The 26,454-nt window shown below is 44.8% G+C and overlaps 1 protein-coding gene across 1 annotated transcript in view; it reads left to right on the top strand.

Moving 5' to 3' along the window:
• TPH2 (tryptophan hydroxylase 2) overlaps nt 1–26,454 on the top strand; it is an 84,771-nt gene that overhangs the window by 36,345 nt on the left and 21,972 nt on the right. Inside the window, exons 7-8 of the mRNA XM_072842651.1 lie at nt 1,131–1,266; nt 18,118–18,244. Of these exons, the coding sequence (XP_072698752.1) occupies nt 1,131–1,266; nt 18,118–18,244 (263 nt within the window). The remainder of the gene's footprint in view (nt 1–1,130; nt 1,267–18,117; nt 18,245–26,454) is intronic.

The following is a 26,454-nucleotide window of genomic DNA, read 5'->3' on the forward strand; positions in this document are numbered from 1 at the left end:
ATAAGATACATAACTTCAAATAAGGAACATTCTTCCGTGTGCCGCTACTCAGGCCCCACACGTGGGATATACTGGTTTAATTGACATAAAATAGAAAAAAGAAGAAAATATACTTCTCTTTTTGGTAGTCAGTAGGGAACAATCCGAAGTAAAAGCTTGTAGAACGAGCTCATAGCGCTGTTAGAATTATGGGTCTGAGGAGGCCTGAGAACAGGAATGTTTTCATATAGATATCAGAAATCCCAGGATGGACTCGTTTTATGAGCTTAATTGGTTCTTGCCTTTAAAATCCATTCTAACCGTTCTGAGGTGCTCTCCTAATGAGATGAGGTTTTCAGAATGGGAGCCTTTACAGTGCTGGTGTCAGAGATAAGAGTAGCTCTCCTGTTGTAAATTTTCCGGGTCTTCTCCGCAAGCGAGCCTTCGGTAGCCCTCAAACCCACAGCACCGTTGACCCACAGCCTAATGGGGTTAGCGGTATAGGGCAGCTTCGTAGACTGTGTTATACTCTGTTTATTTGCCTCCTCTTACCACAGCCCAGGAGCACGTGTAGCTCTAGTGTTCCTCTTCAAATGATAGCAATTAATGTGATGGTTTTCATAAAATCACAGAAAACAACGACGTGGAGTGACAGAGTCCGGGGTATTGACAGTAGAAAGCAATGGTGTGACCTGAATCCATGAGGCTAGTGACGGGGGCGGGGGTGGTGGTGATGGTGACTTAGCTTGTGTGTTGATGGGCCACACACAGGCGGCATGGGTGTGTCATTTAGAAAGATGCCAGGTGACACGTGGCAAGCATCACTCTCATTGTGATCTTGTCCTGTGAGTTTTGAGCTTTCGTGTCCTCATTTAGCTTCTGAATTTAAATCTTTAAAATAATTTTTTTTCACCTTTCTTTCCATTTTAATGAGTGTCTTGTTCCCCTGGAAACCATGCGGGAGCATATTTTAGTAATCAAAAGCCACAAACGTGATAGCTTTTGATGGTAGATGCCATTCACTTGTCAAGAGTTCTAAGACCTTGATGACTTTGTTTCTAGAACGTCCCGGTAAATAGTAGGACGCCCTGCTTGGGCTCTCCAGTCTTGTCGAGCTAATACTTAGTTGGCTGTTTATGATGACATTTCAGAAAGATCAGGCTTCACGGTGAGGCCCGTGGCTGGCTACCTGAGTCCGCGAGACTTTCTGGCAGGACTGGCCTATAGAGTCTTCCACTGCACCCAGTACGTCCGGCATGGCTCGGACCCCCTCTACACGCCGGAACCGTGAGTACCCACATCGCATTCCCAGGCTGAATGGAGGCCACCACCCTGTCCAGTGGTCAGATTGACGTAGGCCCTCCCTTACCCCCAAGTAACTTCATCTGCGAGCTGAGCGCTCACCGAAACATCAGCTTTCTGGGTGATGCACCAGCTGGGCGTGCAGGCCCTCTAATAGTCTCACTTTAGTTTGCCTCCACTCAACCTTTTGCGCTGGCCAGGCTCTTGGTGACATTGCTCCTGAAAACGCGAACGTTCCATAAAGCCGTGATCCACTCCATATAAACCATTCAGACGATGTTGCCTTTGGAGAAGCAGGGCTCAAAGTTCTAATAATAGGGACAATCCCGACATGCCAGGTGCTGCTCTCATGAACTCATTCAATCCCCAATGGCAATTCCTCAGCGTACATGGTTATTTCCAGTCTTATGGATGAGGAGATGCAGGCACATTGGGATAAGTCAATGTCAGCACAGCAGGACTCCCATGCCTCTCCCGGGGGGAGGCTCTTCCGCGTGAAGGACATCCACGTCCACGTGCCGTGGCAGTTCTCAGATATGCTTGCTACCGAGTCCTTCTCCTTTAGTGTTTTTTATCAGCCCTAAAGGTCAGAACTTTGGGCTGTGTTCTTCCTGCCATCTTTGTTTCCCGAACAGTTCTCCAGTCCTCCCCACGACCTCTAGATATATATTGAGTTTGTGATTCTTCTTTGCCTCTGTCAGCTTTCCTTGAGAGCATCTACCTTTGGGGCTTTTATCCGTCCTCTCCTGGACAATGGGTGGCCAAGGGATGGGTAAGCTGTGAACCCTCAAGTGTTAATATTTTGGCCTTAGCACACATGGTTGGTAGAGTCTCTAATGGTGAAACCCTGGCCCCGTTTCCTTAAACTTACTGAATTTTCCAGGGCCTTGGAGGCAGACACAAATCTCTTCTTCTCTGGGAAACACTTGCCACCCGTATGCACACTCACTCCTTCCTTGGCAAATCTGTCATTTACTTTCCTTAGTATTCATCTATTACAGGTAGTTAGCCTTGCTAGCTCTTAACATTTTAACTTGGGTCTTCTATCTTTGCCAGAATTATAAACTACTTGAATGTTTCTTTGTGTGCTTCTTAAAAAAATAAACATCTATTGGGAGATTGCGATATGCGTGGGTTAGCTAGGAACAAGACAAGGTCCCTGTTCTCTGGGGCGAATGAGTGGGGGGTGGGGGACATGGTCAGCATACAAACACATAGGTAATATGGTGTCAGGCACAAGTGCTATGAAGTGCCCAAAGTGCTGGAAAGACAAATAAAGCAGGGTGAGGAGATGAACAGTAATCGGCAGTGCTCTTTTGGGTTGAGTCATCAGCAAGACCTCTTGGGAGGTGACATTTGAGCAGAGACCTAAATGCAAATATCTCCCAGTAGAACATTCCAGATAGAGAGAAAAGGGCAAGGGCCAAAGGCCCCAATGGCTGGGAGTTGTCATAGGGTTTCTGCCCCCTTGGGATCCACTTGAATGAGTGTCTACTCCTAATCTTATCCCAATTTGTTACCCAGTCTTCTTCAGGACACTGGGGTTATCACTTGGCTTCTGATGCTTACTAGGATAATATTGTGATTAATGGGCTGCCATAATCTTTAGTGGGGAGCCGAGAGTCCTTGGAGGTTCAAGCAGTTGAGGAGCTGCTGCTGGTGGAATTAGGCAGGGATTTGAGTTGGGTCTCTGAGGCGGGCAGGAGGCTCACTGACCGGGTAGGTCCCCACAGGGTCACTACCTTGCTTTTTTAGCTCCTTTCAGCTTCCCTGAAAGTGTTTTCAGGGTAAACAAAGGTTACTTATAGGACTCAAGACATTTGGAAAAGAAATGCTTCTTACAGTGCAGTGAGTACTCAAAGGAGCATTGTCAGAGTTAGAAAGGCAATCTCTAAATCTAGCCCAGAGGGTTTACAAATTGCCCTGTTTACAAATAGCAGGCACTTTGTTAGTTCCTTTTGAATAACTGGCCCCCCTGAGACCTGTGATCCGTGCCAATAGGTATGCAGAGAGAGAGAGGGCAGAGAAATGAGATTTTAGCCACGGAGGTCTATAAAATTTTGGGATAATGTGTTACATTTTTACCAAAGTGCTTTCAGCCAATTCATTCAGCAAACATTTATGTGCAATGCTGGCAGAGAGGTGCAGCGGATTCAAAGATGAATAAAATACAGCAGCTGTTTCTTAAAGCAGCTCACATTCTGGTAGGAGAGATAGAAACATAAATAATTATGAAAGAGTGTGGTTGGGCTCTTAGGAGGGTGTGTGCAAAGTGTTAGAGGAGTGAAGAGGAGGGAGCGGTCCTAAACAGCTTTTCAGAGAGGGTATAAACTGAGTGCGGGGAGGTCTAAAAGGGGGAATAGGAAATTGTTCTTGTCCAAGGCAGGGTGCGGGGAAGGGGAAAGCTTTCAAGTCAAGGAAGCAGCAAGGACAAAGTTGTGGAGGCTCACAAGAGGCATAAATGAGCAAGGCTTGTCACACAGAGTGGCCAGAGCACAGGGTGTGCGTCAGGGATGGCATTTTTTGGGGATACAGTAGGAACGATCACTTGTCAGACGAGGACCTTTGGGCTGAATTCTGTAGGCAACAGGAGCTATCCAGGGTTCTGAAGCATGATCCCATACTTGGGTTTGGGAAAGACGATGCGGGGGGGGGGGGGGGGGGTAGGAGCTGGGGAAGCGTAAAGAGTGAACTAGCCTGAAATCCAGCAGGAGCTCACATTCCAGTGAAAGAATATCGTTTATAATTTCTTGAACTAGAAAAAATCGGTGGGCTAGGACATCTATGTGGGAAACTCCATCATGATGGAATGAACAATATTTGGTGACTGTAATAAAATAAGGGTGAGGAGAGAGTCCTCAGGGTAACTATAAGGTTTTTAGATTGGGAAGCTTAATGGATAGCTTTTTTTTTTTTTTTCTAATAATGACAGAGAATATGGGAGCAGGATAGCGCTTGGAGGGAAGAGGGAAGGAAGGAGGGAAAGGAGAGGAGAATTTGGGTTGGGACGTGATTTTTGAGGTGCTGATGGGTGGGACTTCATGGAGAAGCCCCTGGTAGTTGGAGACAAGTATGTGGAGTTCAGAACTGAATTGAAAGATCCCACTAGAGATGTGGGTGTCTTCTTGCATGACTCCCATGATGCCCCAGACAAGAGGAGCCTTACGTCAGAGGATGGAAATGTGGGATTCAGTAACTTGGGTTGTTTTTTTTTTTTTTTTAAACAACAGACTCTTTTTTGGGGGGGATGGGGTGGGTTTTATGTTATTCCTTTGTTGTGTTTATGTAATTTTCATTTGTTTGTTGAATTATTATTATTTTATGAGTAGGTGATACGTGTGCATGATTCAGAATTCAAAGCCTACTGTGAACAGTGACTTCCTTTTCCTCCTCTGCTCCCTTGACACCCATCTCACCTCTGCACAGGCGACCACGGCTGCCAGTTTCCACTGTCCCCTTCCAGCAATATACTAGACATAATTCCCTATAAAGACCCCTTTAATCCAGATGTATTGCAAACTCCTAAATCCCTTCCCAGCTGCAGCTGTTGAAGGGATGGGACCACACACTGAGAGTGCTGTTTCCTGCCCAAGCACTTTTCCAGGCATTGTCTTTGTAATGAAATCCCATTTCCTCAATTGAAAACCAACCAGGGGGCAGATTCTCCAATTTGTGAAGTTCACCATGTTCGGTGCTTCCAAGTACCCGCCTTCAATTGCTGAACTGTTGTGGTGGAGGCAGCACTAATGAGACAAAGGTGAGCCCTGAAGATGTCGGTGGAAATGAGAGTGAAGGTGGCCAAAAGACATTATCTGAAAATAAGAATTTTATTTTCCTTTTCGGTCCTTGTAGCCTGTCTTTTGATATCTTAGCTTTCAACAAATACTGGATTTTAAACGTGTCTTTGGCCTGTTTTTACATTTTGCATGTTACAGACTGTTCTCTAAACTTGGCTGGATAGGGGGACTTTCATGTAAAAAGTGATGGCTGATTGGATGGTTTCCCTGAGGGGAGAGTCTTCTGGCCTGAAGGATAGCAGTGAGAGTTGTGGAGAATCAGGGGCTCTCGGTTTTCTTGGTAGGAGGACTCGCTTTTCCATGTGTTTCTACCTATATTGAAAGGTCACCACTTTGTTGGAAGTGCAGAGAGATCCTTCTGCCCTGCACGCAGTGCCTGACGCAGTGCAACTCCTAAGTCCCTTCCACAACTTTAATCAGTTGCTATCACGTGCAACCTTATCAGTGATGGAGTATTGAAATTTGTAAATGGTTTCCTTTAAATCAGTTGGGTCAAATTCAGGGTTGTTCCAATAATAGCCCTCTTCTCACTCAGAGCAACGAAAGATGCAGAGCTCCAAGCCCCATGGTGTGTGGGCATCACCTGGCGCGGGAATGGTGCCAGAGCACCAAGTTGGAAAGGTCCACCATCTCCAGGTTTCCTCTTCGCCTCTTGGAGAAATCTTTTTGCACCCTCTGGCCACCTCATCTTTTCTCCTCCTCGCCACTACTGATATTTTGGATATTTGGGGCCAGGTGATGCTTTGTTGTGGAGGGCTGTCTTGTGCATTGTAAGATGTTTAGGAGCCTCCTTGGCCTCTAACCCCTACGTGTCAAGAGCTCCCTTCCCCTTAAGCCAGAGGTGACAACCACAGGTGTCCGCAGATCTTGCCAAATGTCCCCTGATGGGGGCAACGTTACCCCCAGTGAGAACCACTGTTCTGGAAGAAATTTGATAGGTTGTGTTAACATTGTTGCTCTGTCTGCCAATGATTGCCTCCTGTCGACTCTGTTTCCCTTCTGAAACACAAACAGCAGTATGGAATCAAATCCCCTTGGTTAATCTCTGCTCTCTGTTGCACTTGGAGAGACAAGTCTAATCGTGTCAAACTGTATCTTCTGCTTCTCTTTCGCCTCATCCAAAACCTTATGTTCCAGCTGCACTGGACTTCTCACCATTCCTGCCATCCCGCTGACTCCTGCCTCCACCCCTTTGTACAGGTGGTTCATTCTGCCCGGAATGACTCTAGTAAAACCCTCTTAATTCTCTAGGATTAAAGCTCAGTCACAACCTTCTCTGTGAAGTTTTTTCTAGGCAGAGCTGGACGTTCCTAGAATATTTGGCCTTACTTCTATGTTAGTACTTGCGACACAGAGTGGTAATGACTTGTTAATGTGTCAGTCTCCTTCATAAGAAGGTAGTTAACTCAAAGCCAGTTGACAAAGGCAATGCAGAAGCAAGATCACACTGAGGTTGCAGCGCATCCCCAAACCTGGCACAGAGGGTGAGAACTGAGTCCTGTGGAGCCGAGACCATGAATATCACTACTACTAGGTTTGAGGTACACTCAAAATCCCAGACCCAGGCTGAGATCCATGGAGTGAGGGACGACAGGGGAATAAATGGGTTTATTTGAAGTGCTGGGCATGCACGGTGTGGCGGTGAGACCTCTTTCGGAAAGGCTGCAGCCCCATATCGGAGAGTGCCTTCCGTTCTCCCCGATGGCCCTACCCCGATTTAGGGAGTTTCCTGAACATCCTTCCATGAAGAAGGTCTTTTTGCACATCCAGTGTCTTCAAGTAAAATCCTGGACCTTTACAGGTAGGATTATAGGTAGCGCCTGAAGCTGTAAGGGTATGTCGCTTGGGTCAGAGAGCCTCTGCTTCAGCCACACCCAGTAAGGGGCAACCTATTTTGCTCACCTGTTTTGTTTAGTTTCAGAATAAAAGAGTGGTTATTCACTGTGAAGCAGAAGAAGAGGAACAAAAGGAAATGGGCAGGTCGTCCCCACATCTCCCTTATTATATGAGAACAAGAGAGAGAAAGAAGGAAAGAAACTGTACTTTACATGGTGCTGAAAAAATTTATTCCCCCCCCTTTGGGTAACTAACCCTAAATATTGTCCCACTTGCAAGGCAGGGGAGCTCAGTGCCTGAGCCTTAACAATAATGTTATTCTGCAGCATGTTCTAAATTATATTCGAGCTCATATTTAAAATATGACATTAAGAAGAAGTTCTGTGAGGTTGGAAGTTCCTGCCAAGCGCTGGTGCGGGTCCCCGAGGGACGGACCGCCATGTGGATGGATGTGCTGTCCCCGTCTGGTGGGTGCGTGCTCCCGTCCCAGGGAAGAGAGCAGATCAGAGAGGCCACAGCATTCCTGGATTCGTCTCTATAAGCTTCTTGCTGGAGTGGCAGTGATTCAGGAGTCCCAGGCATAGAGGGATGGGAGGGAGGTTGTAGGGAGGGACTTTTCCCTCGCTCTCTGGTTTGCTCTCTGACGCCAGGCTTCTGGTTTCCAGAAGGTGCTTTGGATTTTCAGATGTGATATATACTCCATTCTCCCTAGTTCTGCTCTAATTCCTTTGACTTTTCTTCTCTGGGCACCTCCTCCAGGGGATTTGTGGTCTCTAACCTTCACAGTCCCTACAGACTTCTTGGCTGTGTTCTGTGCCAGGTGGGTGCTGAACACCTGCTCATTAAATCTGCATGTGCACAGGTACTTGTATATATGATTTTCAATTACCTCTATGGTCCCAATGCCCAGGGGTTTCTAGAAATGTAGAGCTCTTGAATAAGAAATATAGTTCGAGAAAACTGTATTCCTTTGGTGCCGGATTTTGTGCTTTCTCCAGGAAGCTGTGTGGATTGACTGCAATCTCAGAAATGAAGGAGTGTAGGGTAAGAAGACCCTATTTTCTAAAGCATTAATCCTATGTCTACACATTCCTGAATAACCTGGTCTTGTTCTTCTGAGTACAGGCCACATCTACCCTGATCTAGATTTCTGGTTGGATTTGCCTAGCTGCCTCATGGTTCTGCACTGAGTGGAGCTGAAACTTGACCATCGCCCAGAGCGGTGCTGAAATACATGTCCACGGCATAACCCCTCCATCTCTTGTCTACTGCTCAGGAGAAACGAGCGGGAATTTTAAAATACAAACCTACATTCTTCGACATCGGTTTCTTGAGGTCAAGCCAGTTCGCTATCCGTCTTTCTGGAATAACTGTTGCCAAAGTCATGAGGCAATTCTGCACCAGAAATCCCTTTTAAAAATGTTTCAGTGAAAACATTTAAAGATATTCATTCTATTTTATTTTCAGATGTTGGGCTTAACACGCCAGTAACAGAAATATACTTGGCACCGCACGATAAAAGCTCATTCAGCCCGGGAGTCCCTGATTCAGAACTCCTTCGGCAAGATCGATTATTCAGCACATAGTGATGTGGGCATATCCTCTTCTGCTCTTTCCTGCTATGTCACTTTTCAAATCAAGGGGCAAACTTCCACGCTCGAGAAATAATTGACGACACTGCTGACTAATCCCACAGCGGCTGTTGTCGTGACATTGCTAAGTGCATTTGCGTTAAGGAAATTCTTTCTTGTCACGGTTGAACATTTTAGGGGCAATTCATATTATCTCTGAATATGACTGTTTTAAAGTTTTAAAAAGGGTTTGCAAAAAGGCAAATCTTCTTATAATTGCTGCTGTGTTTCAGTTTTACAAGAAAAAGTGTATTACTTCTGACAGCGTTTTTCATCTAAGTAAACGGATTTTACGCGTAGCCCTTGCTTAGCAGAAAGGAACCCTCTCTAGAACCGGCAGGAGACTCTGTTTATTTTCTTTTCTCATGGCTCAGACATTAATCTTCATTTATTAAGTGATAATGTCAGCAGGTAAAGACGTAGGTTTTCACGTTTACAAGAAAATGGGGCTGCCTCTCTCTTGATCTAACAGGTGCCTCTCACTAGGTCCACAAGGAGAGGCAAAGGAGGGCCTTCCCATTGGCAGTTTTCCCTCCTTGCTGCCGCCGGAGAGATTCCGGGCGGGTGAACTTGTCCGACTTAAGCCCTGACCACCTCTGCTCTTCCTCACGTCAGGCCTTGCTGAAGGCAGGTCTGGGCAAGGTCTCACTGTGGAGCCGGGAAGATAAACCACAACTGTACAGAGTTCGACCTTCATTCCTGCAAATTCCTACGAGCTCTGTGCAGCCTAAGCTCGCTCTTTCTCAGAGGATCCGGAGCACGGCCCCAAGGCCCCTGGCCGGCCCGCCGGCTTCCTCCACGGCGCGGTCCCTGTGGCTGCCGCTGGGGCTTGCAGAGAAGCACTGCTACCAGCAAGTCTCAGAAAATAGCAAGTACTCAGAAAGCAGATCCCATCTGGCTCCCTTTCCTTGCATTTTAACCCAGAGCTCAGGCCCTCAGCGCTGCACCGTCTTCCCCCTCAGGAGAAGTTTGGTTCGGGCTCTCCCACAGCCAGTTAAGACGTGACACAGAGGCCCCAAGGCCTGGAAGTCTGGTCATCCCTTCTAGACCAACAGACAAGTCCAATAACAGTATTGGTAGCAACAGAAGCAACAGAAACTTTTTTTTTTTTTTTTTTTATCAACAAGTGTGTATTTAGTGACTATTAGGCACTAGGCACAGTTTTCAGCGTCGTATGTCGAGTGAGCTCACTTAATACAACAACCCTCTGAGGGGTTGGTGCCGTTATTATTCTGAGTTTGTGGATGAGGAAATGGAGGCACAGAGAGGTTAAGGGGCTTCCCAAGGTCACACAGCTGGTGGCAAGTGGGGAAGTGAAGATGTGAGCTCAAGGAGCAGTGTCCGTGGCTGCGAGATTAGCCACTACTCTTTGTTAAAGGTACTGCTAAACAGCAAAACTCAAAACCTGTTGTGCGTGAAGGTGAATAGCTTCTTTCTTGGTTTCTCTAATTTACAAATTTTATGTAAGAGAGTCAATAGGGACAGCCGTACTTTAATCTGGTCCCCGTGCTTTGCTAGAACCCTAAGCACTGTCGGGTCCAGAGCTGTGCGGGCCCCATCGAGTCTTTGGTCTTTGTTAGATGCCTGCCCCCTCACCTTTGATCCTCAGATCCTGCCCTCTTGATCAAGGGGAGGCATCTCCCCTTTCACGGAGAGAAGGGGACCTTCCTCTCTGTAGTGAGGACATGCAGATAGGAAGCTGCTGAGTCCGCATCCTCAGGCAGAAGGGCCTATGGGCTGCTTGCCTGAAATCCAGGCCTGCTATCAGCTCTCAGCCTCCTCTGGCTGTCGGCAAGCCACTTAACCTCTCTGTGTGAGGGATGATGAAATAATGCTTTGATCTTTGCAGAGAGAAAAAAAAGCTTTATGTAAATACCAAATAGGTCCACTCTTTCTTCGTACCTCTTAAATTCATGAGGAAGCTGATGGGCCTCATTAAATTCCAGCTTAGTTACGAGGTCACGTACATTCCTCGACCTGGACTCCCAAGTCTTCAGTCATAAAATTGTGTCTCGTTTTGTGAGATGCCTAAAAGCAAAAATAACCCCTAGGACTTTTCACAGGGCCTTTTGTCTCGGGAGCCCCAAGCAGTCTAACAATGGATATTCTATGAAAAAAAAAAAAAGCAATATACATTATTTAAAACCTGTGCATTTTGAGACTGAACTTATACCCAAGTGCCTGCTGGAGCTGTTTCTGTCCTTTTAGGCGGTAATGACTCAAGGTAAAGCCTTTATATATATATTAGCAGATTTAAAGCAGGATTCCTTTGCGCTCCCCCCCCCCCCCCACCCCCAGGTTTACCTTCCTTGCGTGGTGCTTGTCGTCTAAAATTAACACCATACCCAAACCACAATCTTCATTCCCTCAAGTGCCATGTAGCCGGGGAGAAGCTCATTTCCATGCTTTCAGGTGTGGAAGACCAAAATGATCCGGGAAAAGTTTTTTTTTTTTTTTTTTCAGGAATATTTGCATTTTTAAATTGCAAGTTCAGAAGAAGAAATTTAAAGTGATTGAATTTTAGGCAAGGATGAGGTTAACCACTGGTCACATGTCTCCACTGCTGGAGACAGAGGATTACGTCTGTTGACAGGCACAGAAGCCACCACAAAAGGGAAGGAAGAAGGGATCTGGCATTTCCTACACATGTTCCGTTGGGCTTGCATCATTCCACTCATCTTTATGAGGGAGGCAGGACTGTCACTATCTTACAGATGAAATCCAAAGTTCAAAGAAGTCAGGTAATTCCGCTATGGTCACACAACCAGGAGATAGCAAAACCAAGCCCTAGTCCAATGCTATTATGCTACACTGGAAATTAGGAAAATTGTATTTGGATGCACTTGGATTTACCTCTTTATGGAGCTGAAGAGTCCCAGGACCAACGATCTGCTCAGCTGAGTTAAAATGGCAGTTCTTGAGCGTCTATTATGGGCCATGCACCCAAGGACGAACGTGTTATGACATCTGTCCTCCAGAGGGTTGCTAGTTCTTGTTTAAGTGATAAAATTCCTCCAAAAGGGCAGACTTACTGAAGTACAGTAAATGTTGCTGTAAGTATAATTTAGTGGAACGTCATTAATAATACATCACTCATCGGGAGCATATGTTTTCAATGTGTGGTCTCACTACGTTGTTTAAGAACTCCATGAGCCAGGGAGCCATGTAATCTCTATTCCAAAGATGAGAAAACAACACATCCGTGCTGTTCCAGTGTGGTAGAGATGCAGCTATTGACATTTATTAATTAAAATTAAATTAACTGTGAATTTAGTTCCTCAGCACCACTAGCCACAGTTCAAGTGTCCAGCAGCCACCTGTGCCAAGAGGCTACCATATTGGATGGTGCAGATATGGGATATTTCCACCGATGAAGACAGTCTTATTGCACAGAACTGCTCTAAGTCACTTACCTATGTAGGAATGTGGGAAATGGACTTGGGTCTGACTTCAGAGTCTATACTTTTCAGCATTCTGTTATATTGCATCCTTAATATTTAGTGAACTTTGGAGGAGGCAGCAGGAAAAGAATTAAAAATCTCTTATTTCTTCCAGAAACAAGAAGTATCTGAGATAATGGAACTAGAGACATATCAACAGTTTCCCTTGCAGCCCTTTTATGGGTCTTGTAAGAACTGGAAACTATGTCTCTCACTGGATTAGGAAAGTTAGTACTTGCTATTTGCCCTTTTATGGAACCATAAGGTGACTTTGCCAAGAGTTATTCTAGGATTATGTCTTATTTACTTTTAAGCGTCAGTTCCTAACATAGTACTTGGTACATTATAGGCATACAATAAATGCTTCCTGAATGAAATTTCAAAAAAGATAACTAATATCTTCTGTCAGTCTCAAAAGAATTGTAGAGAAGGAGAGTAACATTGGTGGCCTTCCTTATGATTCCTAGGGGGAAAAAAGTAAAGATTTCCTTCAGGCCAATATCCAAGTGCTCGGCTTCATAGAAAGAGGGCTGCATATCTATGTATCTACACCGCAGATAGAGATAGAAGAGGAGGGAGTGATCATAAGGGCTGCCTAAAATTTTATCTGGGCCAGATTTTACAGTATGCTATTTTAACTCTAAACCAAAGGAACTCCGTATATGGCTCCAAGGCAAGTACTGGAGAAAAATTGCCTCGATACCAAATTAATTCCCGTTATCATCTCCTTGGTGCAGTGAAAACAAACCAAGTCACCCCTTTTCAGTGCGTCCCGGAGTGTGATCCCAGATTACTTGCACCAAATGTTGTGCGAAAGCTGGAAAAAAATAAAAAAAACAAAACCCAATTTTGCCTCCCAGCTCATCCTCCTGCTTCTTTCCACCAGTGCAAACTCCCCACCCCTCCCACTCATCTTGCTTTGCTTCTCGTCATGATTTAGCTACTGTGTTGGCTTCTGTGTCATTTAGAACAAACAAAACCTATAGAAATATGGTTTAAGAGACAGATGCACTGATTTGGGATGGGAAAGCAAATGTTGGATGCTGGCTCACTGCTTCTTAAAGGCTTTAATTTACAGCAGAAATAAAAAGGAGTTGTTCAACACATAGCGTGAGGAGTCAGCTTTGAAAACTGATAAGAGGAGAAAAATGCCAGACTCATTCTGAATGTGAACTTAACAACCAGGACCCTTATTTCCCCCACAGCAAAATGATCACGACTTTCTTAGAATGATTTAAGAATTCCCTGGAGGCATTGCCCAGGCCCTTTGGAGGGCCCCTTTCAGCAGGCTTTAGAATCCTCCTAACAGGGCTTATCAGAGAAGATTCCAATTTAGAGCAGCAAAAGTTTAGAGTCTGATATCAACTCTCGCTTTTCTTTTTCTTCCTTTCTTTTCTTCTCCCCCCCCTTTTTTTTTTCAAAAGGAGACATGATGTTTTACAGTGTTAACAGTTTTGAAAGGTCCTACATTGCCAGTGAACAGAGCGCTTTTGTGAAAAGACTTCTGAAAGCATTATTCAGGCGAAAATGCATCAAAGGGATGCTAGTTAAAAAGAGAAAAGTTTGCCGATGTAGAGATTGGAGGCAGCATGTGCTGACAGGTGCAATTATAGCCAAATAATTGAATCTTTTAAGAGCGATCTGGTGTGATAAGGTGAGAGTTGTGGACTCACCTCAGAAACCTGTTCGTAATTAGATACTCAGGGGTCCAGCTGGGGATGGCACAACTGACAGAAGGATCATGAACTACTTTATATGCAGCACATAATAGCCGTTGCGCTTTGCTAGGGTGAAATAGCATCGTTTCAACCCAACAGAACCTAATTGATACAAAGGTCGGAGAAAAGACTCAGCCTTTTCCCTCCGATTCCCGATGGTCTGGAGCCTCTTTCAGTCCCTGAGAGCCATGGCCTGTCCAGGCTTCTAAATCCTTCGGTGTCAAAGAAACGAGGGAAAGTGCCAATTACTCAGAGTTAAGTAATTGCTTTTGTTAGTAATATTACACATCTTTCTTGCCATTTGGTTGAAAAGTTTCCAGGCACTTCAGTTTCCTTTGTCTACACCGCATGTCTAAGTCAAACACACTGGGAGAGAGAAACTTCCAGTATTTCTTTCTGAGAATGTTGCACCAAAGTCATAAAAAAACCTGATGATCTAGTTCTGGTTTTGAAATATAGGTGCTTAAAAGGCCTTGGTTCAATGAGAAGTGGGCTTACTGTCCATACTGCATGCACATTTGCTCAGGACTCTGAGTGGGTCTCTGCGGGGACGTGGAGCTGAGAGTGAGACCTAGCACTGCCATTTCTACTTAGAATGGCAAAGGGTATCTCTTACATTCCATCAGTAGTTCTGTTAGACATCTTGCTTCAGGCTTTTTTTTTTTTTTTAAAGATTTACCTATTTATTTGAGAGAGAGAGAGAGAGAGGAAGCAGAAGTGGGGAGAGGGGCAGAGGGAGAGAGAATCTCAAGCGGATCCTGCTGAGCGTGGAGCTGGGCGCAGGCCTTGATCTCACAACCCTGAGTTCAAGATGTGAACTGAAATCAAGAGTCGGACACTTAAGTGGCTGAGCCACCCAGGCACCCCCAGACTCTCCTTCTTAATGAAGCAGTATATTCGGCTGTATTGTAGGATTTCATCCTTTCAGATTTATTTCTTTTATCCTCTTCTCTGTAGAGTTGGATCACATTGTCATTGTAATGCTATTAAAGGTTCTCAAGTTGGCTCTGAGTTATAGGTTTCAAATCATGGCACCTTCGGTTAAAATCTAGGCAATAGCTCCTTTTTTATTACAGAGAATTGACTCCTTAATGTCTTTGGATCTTAGTATTTAACTTCTTTTTTTCCTTTTTAGCTTCCAACTTTCTTTCCGTTAGTGCCTATGTAGATAGAAGACTGTCTTCTTTTTTTTTATAAATTAATTTTTTATTGGTGTTCAATTTGCCAACATATAGAATAACACCCAGTGATCATCCCATCAAGTGCCCCCCTCAGTGCCCGTCACCCAGTCACCCCAGGTGTTTAACAAGCTCCAAAGTAAACCCAGTATTGCACCCTGAGTCCCCTGTCATGGTAGCCATGACCTGCCTCATTCTCATGTCACGAAGCCCTTAGTACAGTGCCTGGCTCGTAGTAAGCATTCAATATGTGTCAGTCACGATGATTGTTTTTTTAGTTTCTGCTTAGCCTATTTTATTTACACCACCTTCAGCACTTCCCCGAAGTTTGTCATCTGGTCTAATTTTGGAATTATTGTTGCCACATTTTCTGCCTGGATAAGTCGGGCTGCTCCAGCATTTACGGTATAGACTACAATGGGGGTATTCAGATTTATCCATGGTGGGCCACTTGATCCCAATCCCAACGTCCGTGCAGACTGCATGGCCTTTGAAAAAACTGATCACAGGAGTGCGTCTACAGGGTCCCTTCCCAGCATAGAAGTATTAGACACTTTAATGGAATCAAAAGCACATCGAGGAGTAATTAGGAGTAAAATAGTGACCAGTATTATGATGTCATTCCAGTGGAATTAAATTTGGGCAGCTCAGAATTACACAATCACATTCAGCTTTAGTTTCAATTCCTTGCTGCTTGAAGCCTGCTAGGAGAGCTCCTAGCATCAACTGTTATGACGATGGGTCTCCACCTTGGCGATATCCCATTAGCACCCTCAGAGCTTTTGAAGCAATACAGATGCTCTGGTCTGTCCCAGAGACTTGGGCTGAATTAGTTTTACATAGGACCTAGTCACTGATATTTTTATTTAATTTTATTTTTAGTATTTTATTTATTTGAGAGAGAGAGATAGCGAGATCATGAGCAGTGGGGAGAGGCAGGGGGAGAAGCAGGCTCCCCGCTAAGCAGGAATCCTAGTGTGGGGCTTGATACCAGGACCCTGGGATCATGACCTGAGCCCTCATTATGTTTTTAAAAAGGTTCCTCAAGTAATTTAGGGGACTGAGGCCACTAAGTGGCAGGAAAAGAGGCTTGCAACACACTGACACATTTTCACTCGTGCTGACCAACTTGGTTAAACACTCTCCCTACAGCGTAAGTGATGCCCTCTGACCTATCCCTGCTCATTTACTCCACATCGACCAGTTAAAACAACAGAGCAGAAAGAGCACAGCTTTTAGTCGGAGAAATCCTTGTCCATCTCTTATTAAGAGTGTGACCTTGGAAAGATGCTTAAGTTTACTGAATTGCAGTTTCCCCATTTATCAAATGGGGACCATAAGACTTCTTTGTAAGTAAAGATAAATTACTGATATGATATGATGAGAACATTTAGTGCAGCCCTCAGCACGCAATGGGAGCTCAGAGTATGTTAGCTTGCTTTCTGTATTCCCTTCTGTCTTGAATGTCTTTATAGGTGAAATAAAGGACTCAGGTAATATTTAAATTCTCCTTATGCCCTAAAATCCCACGAGTCTGATTCTCTGCCTTAAGTCATATGATTGGAGACTAATAGCATGTTTTCTTTTCCACACATCCAGGCCTGTGTAAAAAGAAAGCTATTGGCACACAGTTGACAGGGAATAAATGAAAATTTCTTGTAGTATCCTGTCTCCATATTCTCATTTGGCTGCCCTTTCAACCTGATGTACCTGTGCAGGGACTGGCCAAGGCCAGGGATGTGGTTTGAGTTGTGGGAACGAGATTTTTTTTTTTTTTGATTGAGTAACGCCATCTGTTTTATGTGGGCATCGATCTTGTGCCCTTGACCAACATTGACTGGCTTCAACCACATAACCACCCAATGTACTTTATACTCGTAATAATAGTAGCAGCACCGGGCATTTATATTCTAGCATCTATTTGAAGTGATACACCTTAGAGGAGTCCAAGTGAAGTTAGGAAACATCTTTCAAATACTACCTGGCTAATTACTTTTTGCCGGGAAAATAAAACATTGCAGCTTCTTGGTCCATTCCCTGAGAGTCCTAGGGGAATTAATTCCAAGATAGCTTGGTATCAGGAAACACTTTGTGACTCATGAAGGCGATGATGCAGGAAGGCATCTGCTTTGCTTCCCTGTGACACGTACCTGCCTTGGCCTGATCATTTGGCTCCAAATGGAAGCTCAGGCAAACAAGAGCAGACCTGAGCTTCTATTATTTCCTCATTCAGGCTAACGGAGCAGAGGACTGGGAAGGTTTCCCACTGTGCAGGCTCAAGGGAGTTGCTTGTGTTATAGGCAGACAACTTGTTTATGATAAAAGCCCCTTTGGTGATGATAATACTATCCTCTGCTGTTTCCCGGGGTCTGCAAAGTGTAACATGGCAGGCGGTGCAGCTTAAGAGTTAAAGGCAACAGTTTAGAAGCCACCATAAGCTGGATTCAAATTTTGGCTTTATCACCATAGCAAACTTTCTCTGTAAAGGGCCCGCTAGTAAATATTTTAGGCTTTGCGGGCCATATGGTCTTAGTCACAACTACTCAACTCTGCAGTTTTAGTTAAAAAGAGCCATAGGCAATACATAAACGATGGGCTATGGCTGTCTTCAAAATTAAACTTTATTTATAAATGGGTCATGGGCCAGATTTGTCCTGCAACTATAGATTGCCCACCCCTGGTCTCTAGGATTTTGCACTAATACGTTACTATGATTCTCTAAGTTTCTCCTGAGGATTTTATAGGGACAGGGTGTGTAACAGAACACTTACTGTGTGGTTGGCATCTGGTAAGCACTTGAAGTCAGTAGTTGCTATTATTTATTGCAAATATTGGATATCATATAATCTAAGATGCCGTGAAGTGTAAGGTGCATCTGGATTTCGGAGATGTTAAAAGGTGTTTAAAAATCTTAGACTTGATGGAATTTGGTAACGGTGCTTAATTATAATGCCAAGGTTCTAGGTAGGATTTTTTTTTAAAATTTTTTATTTATTTATGATAGTCACAGAGAGAGAGAGAGAGAGAGGGAGGCAGAGAGAGAAGCAGGCTCCATGCACCGGGAGCCTGACGTGGGATTCGATCCCGGGTCTCCAGGATCGTGCTCTGGGCCAAAGGCAGGCGCCAAACCGCTGCGCCACCCAGGGATCCCTAGGTAGGATTTTAAGTCTTGCTCTGCCTGTGATAGTTTAAAGCCTTTTGTATAACATTTTTTTAAATGATGTTTTTCTTGTCAGAGACACGTGTCACGAACTCCTGGGACACGTCCCACTACTTGCAGATCCGAAGTTTGCTCAGTTTTCACAAGAAATAGGCCTGGCATCTCTGGGAGCATCAGATGAAGATGTTCAGAAACTGGCCACCGTAAGTTTATTTTCAATTTATAAAACTATTGTGTTTATGTCCATTTGTAAGAGAAAGAAAGCTTTAGTGTTATCAACTGAATTATAAGGCAAATATTCTGGAGAGGGCATGGTAAATTCAATGTTTCCCATGCGTTCCTTTGAAGCACAATGGGTTCTTAGCTTATTAACTATCAAAATATTTGTATTTTATCCTTCTTGTTCAGGGAGTGACTAGATAGTAAATATTTTAGGCTTGCAGGTCATAAAGTCTCTGTCACAACTACTCAGCTTACTCACTGTGGTACAAAAGCAGCCATAGACAGTATGTAAATGAATGAGTGTGGATGTGTTCCAATAAAACTTTATTTATTAAAGCTGGTGATGGGCCAGATTTGGTTTGTGTGCTAAAATTTGTTGACTCTTGTTCTAGTTCAGTGTTTATTTCCTAGAGACATTAGGAATAGTAATATACGCATTTATGGAAAAGTAGGTGTTGCGCTTGAGATTATTTCAGATTAGTCAATATGGGTGTGGTGAGACACAATTCGAGTCAGCAATAAGCAGCTGAAGCTAAACAATTATTACAAGTACAGAAGCAGAAGAAGACTTCGTAGCTACTGTGTTCTCAACCACGTTTTTCTCAAACCAAGCAATACGAGAGGAGAGGTGTCATATTGGGGGTTTTCTTTAAGATGCTCAAAGCCAAATCTAGCAAAGCTCATCTTCCTTACTTTAATCCCATTTCAAAGAGCCCAGGGTGAGAAAGAGCAGCTCTAGCCAGCTCATTTACAGGGGCCAGCCCCTTTGCCTAGATGAGCAAAGCTTCTAGGTTCTTAAGTTGTGTGTATCTGACACGAATACTCATTGATGGCATATTAGGCAAGGAGGGATATTTTTCTCTCCCACCAAGAAATGCATGTTCTCCTAGATTTCCTTCTTTCTTCCTTTTTTATTTTTAAAGATTTTGTTTATTTATTTTTGAAAAAGAGAGAGCATGCACAAGTAGGGGGAGAGGAGAGGCAAAAGGGAGAGGAAGAAGCAGACTCCCCGCTGAGCACAGAGCCTGTAGCACGTGGCCCCATCCCAGGACCCTGAGATCATGACCTGAGCCAAAGTCAGATGCTTAACCAAATGAGCCACCCAAGGGCCCCTATTCTCCTAGATTTCTTAAGACTCATTTTAAGCCCTCAGTTTATCTTGGGTTTCCTAGTTTTTACAGAGATATAAGAAATGAGAAATATTTTCCTAATCTAAGAGAAAGACTGGTGCAAAAGCCATGCTGTGCATGTCGGTGTAGAGATGAATAGTCAGTGGGGTGCATGGGGGCTCCGGTGAGCTGGGCAGCACCTGTGGCGGGAGGCAGGCCCTCAGTTCTCGCTCACAGCTGCCAGACTGGAGGGTGGCCTTTGTGTTGCCAGGTCGTCACGGTCTTGAGAGAGACTGGAAATCTAGAGTTCTAGATGAATTTAAATGATTTTTGAGTTTTGGCTCATAAAAAAACATAATGAGCTGAGGAAAATATATTTGTAGACTGAACCAGGATCTTGACTTCCAATTGGCAACCTCTGCCCTGGGGATGGTGTCTCGTGTATGTTGGCCGTCTATGACTGCATAACAAATACCTCCAAAACGTTGTGCCTGGAACCAGTGAACATTTATTATCTCATGATTTCTGTGTTTGGGACTTTGAGCAGCATCTTGGCCGCGTGGTTCTGGCTCAGGGACTCATCCTGTGGTTGCTGTCAAGATGTGGGCTGGGCCTGTAGTTTTCTGAAGATGGGGGAGTTCTCTGCCAAGACAATTCACCCATGTGGCTATTGGCAGATCGCTTCCCTTAGAGCAAGTAATGAGGGGGTTGTGGGGGCGGGGTGGAGGAGAAAGAGAAAGACTGAGGGGAGGAGGTGGTGATGTCACTTTTGTGACTTGATCACGCATCGTTCGCGTCCCGTATTGTGTTCCCCAGAGGGGACTCACTCGGGCCCACGCTCCTTTGAAAGAAGGCGTGTCGGAGTGAATGTGCATAGACATATTATAAGGCCAGCACACCACCGAGTTCTGCCCTTTAATTCTCAAACCTTGGCTCTGTCTTTAATCTCCACATTTTAGAATGTTTTCCATGCCTTGGAAATTTCCCTCGAAACTTTCTGGTTTCAGATCCCCTACAGCGTGTACTCTTCTTCACCAGGGATGCAGGTATTACTTACTTGTCTGACTCTAAACAGTCGCAGCCTGGGATTCAGCTCAGCCAGGCTCTTTCTGCATGTGTCCAAAGGGAGGAGGACTCAGAATGAGGTAGGACTTTGTTGATGGGAATGTTTGTGGATCCCAGCAAGTGATAAGGAAGTGGTTTTATTGGGCCTTATTTTTACGCTCCATCAAATGATAATGAAGTCTGTCACTGAAACGAACACTCACCAAGAATATACCATGGTCCTCATGTTTGGGAAATTTATAGCCTAATATGGGTAAAAGTAAGATCTTTCAGGGGAGAGAAAGTTTGTGCTGAATCTTGAAAGATGACACAGTCAGCCAAGTTGCAAAGTGGGGGAAGGGGGACTGGGGGGACAGTTTGAGCCAGAATAAGAAATCTCTCTGGTTTGGGGGCCAAACAGGGCCAAAAGGCCCCAGTTTATAGGGACTTGCTCAAAACGAGGATTGCCTTTTGTATTAGTTTTCTATCACTACTGTTAACGATTGCAGGTGGCTTAGAGACAACACAAACTTGTTACCCTGCGGTTTCATATGCTCAGACGTCTGACACGGAATTACAGTTAAGGTGTCAGCAGGGCTGTGTCCTCTCTGGAGGCCCCAGGGAAGAATCTGTTTCTTTGCTTCTTCCAGCGTCTCGAGGCTGCCTGCATTCCTTGGCTCATGGTCCCCTTCCTCTGTCTTCAGAGCCAGCCACATTGCAGCTCTCTGATTTTTCTTTCATTGTCACATCTCTCTCTTCACTGGCATATAGCTGGGGAAGGTCTTTTGCTTTTAAGGACTTGTGTGATTAGATTGGATCCCCTTAATAGTTCACAAAAACTTCCCCATTTCAAGGTCCATATTCTTAAATATATCTGGAAACATAATATATATTCTAGGGATGAGGGCAGGACATCTAGAGGGGGGCATTATTCTTTTTTAGTCTTACATTTGCAAGAAGGAACAAATACTTGTATCTTGAGACATATTCTATTAGGACCAGTAAGTTTGTAGGATGAATAAGCTTTCTTTTGGAACTTACATTCCTTAGCATGATCTAATACCCTTGGCTGTGGATTGCTCGAGCGCCAAAAATGCTTCCATCTGTTAGAGATTGTTAGGTCATTAATCACATTTCTCTCTCTCTTTCTCTCATTTTTTTCATTGCCTTTTTTCTAGAATGTACCTGCATCTCTGCAAAAGTCAATCAATAGTTAGTCTTTAAATGGCTAAAGAGTCCTAGGTACCAAGAGGTAGGAATAGGAAAAGACAAAAAAAAAGTAGTACTTGCATCAAGGAGCTCACGACCTTGTACACAAAAATACTGAAAACCCAGAGTCAGTGTCGGCTTAAAAATTAATTAATTAGCTAATCAATTAATTAATTTAGACAGCACTAGCAGGAGGAGGGGCTGAGGGAGAGAGAGAACCTCAGGCAGACTCTGAGCTGAGTGCCGAGCCCTACACGGGGCTCGATTCTGATCTCTCGATTCTGAGATCATGATCTGAGCCAAAATCAAGAATCAGATGCCCACACATCTGAGCCACCCAGGCGCCCCCCACTTATATTAATGCCTGTGGAGAGAGATGCAGACGTGTATTTAAGATGAATCTTCCAAATGTGTTTGAATTCTGAGTTCAGTAGTGGAGACCGGGATTCAGAATCGCCAGCAAGGGCCGGCAGAGAGGTTCATTTGTATGTAGGAAGGAACTGGTGCCACATAAAGGAGCCTCCTACCCCAGGGGAGCCAACCTGCCTGGAATCTTGCAGCAGCTTCTATAATTCAAACCAACCAACCAACCAACCAACCAACCAACCAACCAATCCAAGAGAGTATAAACTCGCAAAAGACCTCAACACCAAAGATTTTCAGTCCCTCCTAAATGCAATGGAGACTTTGCTGGGTGGGGAGGACTCACGGCAGTTTTGCCTGATGTACCCATTTCTCTCCTCCCCGTTTTATATGGGCAGCCCCCACCCCAACTCCCTCGGATTTCCTGCCTCTCGCAAGCCTTACGGTCCCACTTCCTCCAGTTGCTTCCAGTTGCATAGGCTGCCTGTTTTCTTTGAAAAGTGTTTCTCAGACTGAAGAGAAATTTGGAAAGCATTTTTTTCTGAGGGACACGGGGAGTGTGGAGGAGGTACTCACGGTGTGAAGAGGCTAGGGAGGTTTTCCCTGAGATGCTACTAAAATTGCTCTTGACTTCTGAAACCACATCCATCTCTTGGTGAAAAGCAAAGCGAGCAGAAAACTACTGGAAGGTGGTCTTGAAAGGAAACACAGCTTCTAGCCAGGCAATTTCAAAGTAAACCCTGGTATAAATGGCCTGTTGGATAACTGCATAGGAATGACCCTCAAGCCATATACCGTAGCGAAAAGCCCAATTTAATGACCCAGTTACAAAAACTAAGAGACAAAGGACTAACTAAAGCCTCACTGGGAGGTGTAAAAAGTCCATTGGCGGGGGTGTGGGGGGGTGTGGGTAGTGGTTGGCGAGGCCTCGTACTGTCCAGGTGAGAAATGGAGGTGTGCTTAGCTGATTTCCTCCAAGTCGTTCCCATTAAGTCCCCTGAAGAAGTACTGGGGTAAAATGAGAGATGAGATGTACCAAAGGAGAAAAATCCATAGAGAGAACAAATGGAAAGCCACGGAAATCACCATTTATGCGGCGCAATGAGACAGCCCATATTATTCTTTTACTCTAGGTGAGATTTGTATTATTAATGACTCTGTTTATATAGTGCCTGCTTTTCCTTGTTTAGTGAAGTCAAGCACTTAGGAAACAGAGAGTCACGCCTGCGGAAGCAGACTCTTAATAACTTTCTGTGATATGCTGTCAGCAGATCCATCCAAGGAGGAAAACAAAGTCCACTGGGACTAATTGGCCTCACTCAACTCTGGTCTGGAGCTGCTTTTGAACTCCTGGGTCTGGTTTCAGAGCGGCCAGGCTATTGCCCGATGGCCGTAGTGCCTCTTCTTGCTGTATTTCTGCATGGTATTTATTTTGACATTTTATTTTATTTTTTATTTTTTAAAAAGATTTTATTTATGTATACCAGAGAGAGAGAGAGGCAGAGACACAGGCAGAGGGAAAAGCAGGCTCCATGCTGGGAGGTCGATGTGGGACTCGATGCTGGATCTCCAGGATCATGCCCTGGGCCAAAGGCAGGTGCCAAACCGCTGAGCCACCCAAGGATCCCCTATTTTGACATTTTAATAACGCTCAGTTTTGAGAACGGAGCTCTCTCTGTTGTTTACGTGGGCAGTGGGTTTCTATGCTCTGAGAACCGTTTAAATGAAACTCTTGTATCTGCAGAAATTGATGATTGGAAAATGTATTTCAGATGCATTGTTATACATGTAAATAATTTTCCCTCTGGTGGATAATGAAGAAGGCCCCAGGTTTTGGCAGCTGCAGTCTTTTCATAGTCGTCGGAGCTGTCCGGGGTCTGTGCATGATAGATATGCAAGAATATTCCCAATAAGGGCTGCTTAGAGTGTGCTATGATTTTGAGACGAGCCATTTCCCACTGTAGTGCTGGCTTAAGTGGATTTCACAGATTAGTGTCTTCTTTAAGGGTTGTAAACCTGAATGCCTTCAGGGGCCAGAGAGGTAGCAAACGCGCGTGAAACAGCCTGATACACGATAACGAGGAGTATAGGAGCCTGTGGAGAACCGGAGAATACACGTCACACCTAAAGGCCTCCAAATCCAGAAATTAAAACAAAACAAAATGTCCTTTGGCTACACACCGTGTCTGCGAGCTGAAGGGGAGCACCGGCTCTCAGCTGCCGGCCTCGTGTCTGAGGTCAGACCATACAGTAGACCTACCTTCCGTGAGGGGTGGGCCCATGGGTTTTCATCTCTGGCCTAGTAGGTGTGCTTGCTAACTGTTTGCTCACCATTTTCCCCAAGGAAAGGTGGCCCTTGCAGTGTTCCCCCCAGGTTGAGTATCCCAGATCTGTCAAGAGACGACTGTTTCTGAAGGGAACTGGGAACAGTTACCAGCGTGATTGCCATGCGTGTGGGCTGAGCATGTGCCAAAGGTTTACGTGACTCGTCACTGAGGGACAAGCAGGATGATAAACGTCGCTCAAGGAAGAATTGGAGGGACTGAGATCACGTCATCCCTGAAAGAGAGAATCCTGGAATAAGGTGCAAATGGTGTATGTCCTACGGGACTGCACCCCCCTAACCTTGAGAGGGTCTTTCCTACCTGGCGGACATCACTTGCCGTTGATCCATCTTAACAAGTTGGGGCCTGGCGTCACCGCATCCGAGCCCTGATGAGTCCTCAGTGGGGTCAGACACCACCTCCCATCCCTGGTCAGTGCCGCTCAGACCACAATATCTGGAAACTAACCCGGCGATCTTGCTGAAAGGCAGCTTCTTTTTTTTTTTTTTTCTTCTATTTTTTTTTAAAATTTTTATTGGTGTTCAATTTACTAACATACAGAATAACCCCCAGTGCCCGTCACCCATTCACTCCCACCCCCCGCCCTCCTCCCCTTCCACCACCCCTAGTTGGTTTCCCAGAGTTAGCAGTCTTTACGTTCAAAAGGCAGCTTCTGATCAAGTAGGTCTGGGATGGGGCCTGCGCGCTGGCGCTTCCGACAAGATTCTGGGTGCTGCGGACGCTGCTGGTCCCAGAGAAGCAGTTGAGCTGCCGGGCAGGAGAGCCTGTTAGACAAGGCCTGAGCGTCCTTTCAGCCCAGGCTAGTCTTCTAGTCCTCTTTCCACAGTTTGATACTTTTTCTACAAACTGAGTTAGTAGGGTATTGGCATGAAATGACTTTATTTAAGACTTAGCTTGAGCCTAAAAATAGGTGCTGGTGTCCATGAGCGCTGTGTTATTGGTTCCATGTGGAGTGTCTGCCCTCAAACTCTCCCGCCGGTGCTTTGGCCATATGACTTATATTATTCAATTTTACGAGAATGCACATGTGGTGACCTGCCAATGAAGTAAATTTAGGAACCAATCCTAGAAGAATATTGGCTTCTCTTCCCTCCAGATGTTGGGAAACGTACAGGGGTCCTTACACCCAACAGTGCCTCCCATCCTCCGGGATGTCCCATCCTACCGAGCAGGTGGCTTCAATTCAGTCTGTTCATTTCTCACACCGCAAAGGCACTGGAGAAGGCACTCTGTACGAATGCACCGCGGATGTCTCCAAGCAGAATGAATCGGCCTCTGGCCCAGCTGGAATTTTCTCCCTGTAGAGAGTTTTTGGTCATCCATTCCGTTCTGTCAACCCTGAAACATGTTCACCTTCACTTTATGATTGAAGGTTTCTGTCCCTGGGTCTTGGAAAGCTGATGAGAGAAGAGTCTTGGCCAAGGGTAATAAAACAATGAGTGGTCTTCCCCAGAACGCCAGTCTCCTGAAATGCTATCGTGAGTCCTCGAAAAGGAGGGATCCATGGGCAAGTATGTCTGGGAAACATTGAGTTAAATAAAGAAAACCGTTTTGTCTGTAAAGTGTAGGACTTTCCAGAGACTTTAATGTGGTAATGTGCCAGGTGAATCTCCACAGGTAATGAAAAAAAGTCATTTCTGTGAACTTACCGTGTTTCATCCGTGTTAAGATGGAATTGGTTGTAAAATATAGTCTTAATTTAAGAGCTGCTTTTCTTTTTTCTCTTTTCTTTTTCTTTCTTTCTTTCTTTTTTTTTTTTGGAGAAAAAAGACTTAGCAAAGTTTTTAACATTGTAAGACAAAGCTCCATATTGGAAATGTGAAAATAGTGAACCCAGTTAATACATTATATGGTTGTGAGGCTCTCTTTGCAGAACACACGTTAGCATCTTGAGCTTTGAATATTCCAAGGAACACAGTTGAGGAGACACAAGTCTAGAATGATTTTTGAAAGGGTACAATTCACTGTGAACAGAGACTTGATCACCAGCTTCATTCTTTTTTCCCTCCAGAGTAAGACTGTCAGAGAATTAATAACCTAAGGTTCTGTTTGTACTTTATCAAAAGAAATAATTTATTTGTTCCAAGTAAGAGAGTTTGCATTGACTGGGGCTTCTGATGG

Source organism: Canis lupus, chromosome 11 (assembly GCF_048164855.1).
Source record: "Canis lupus baileyi chromosome 11, mCanLup2.hap1, whole genome shotgun sequence".
Classification (NCBI taxonomy): Eukaryota; Metazoa; Chordata; class Mammalia; order Carnivora; family Canidae; genus Canis; species Canis lupus.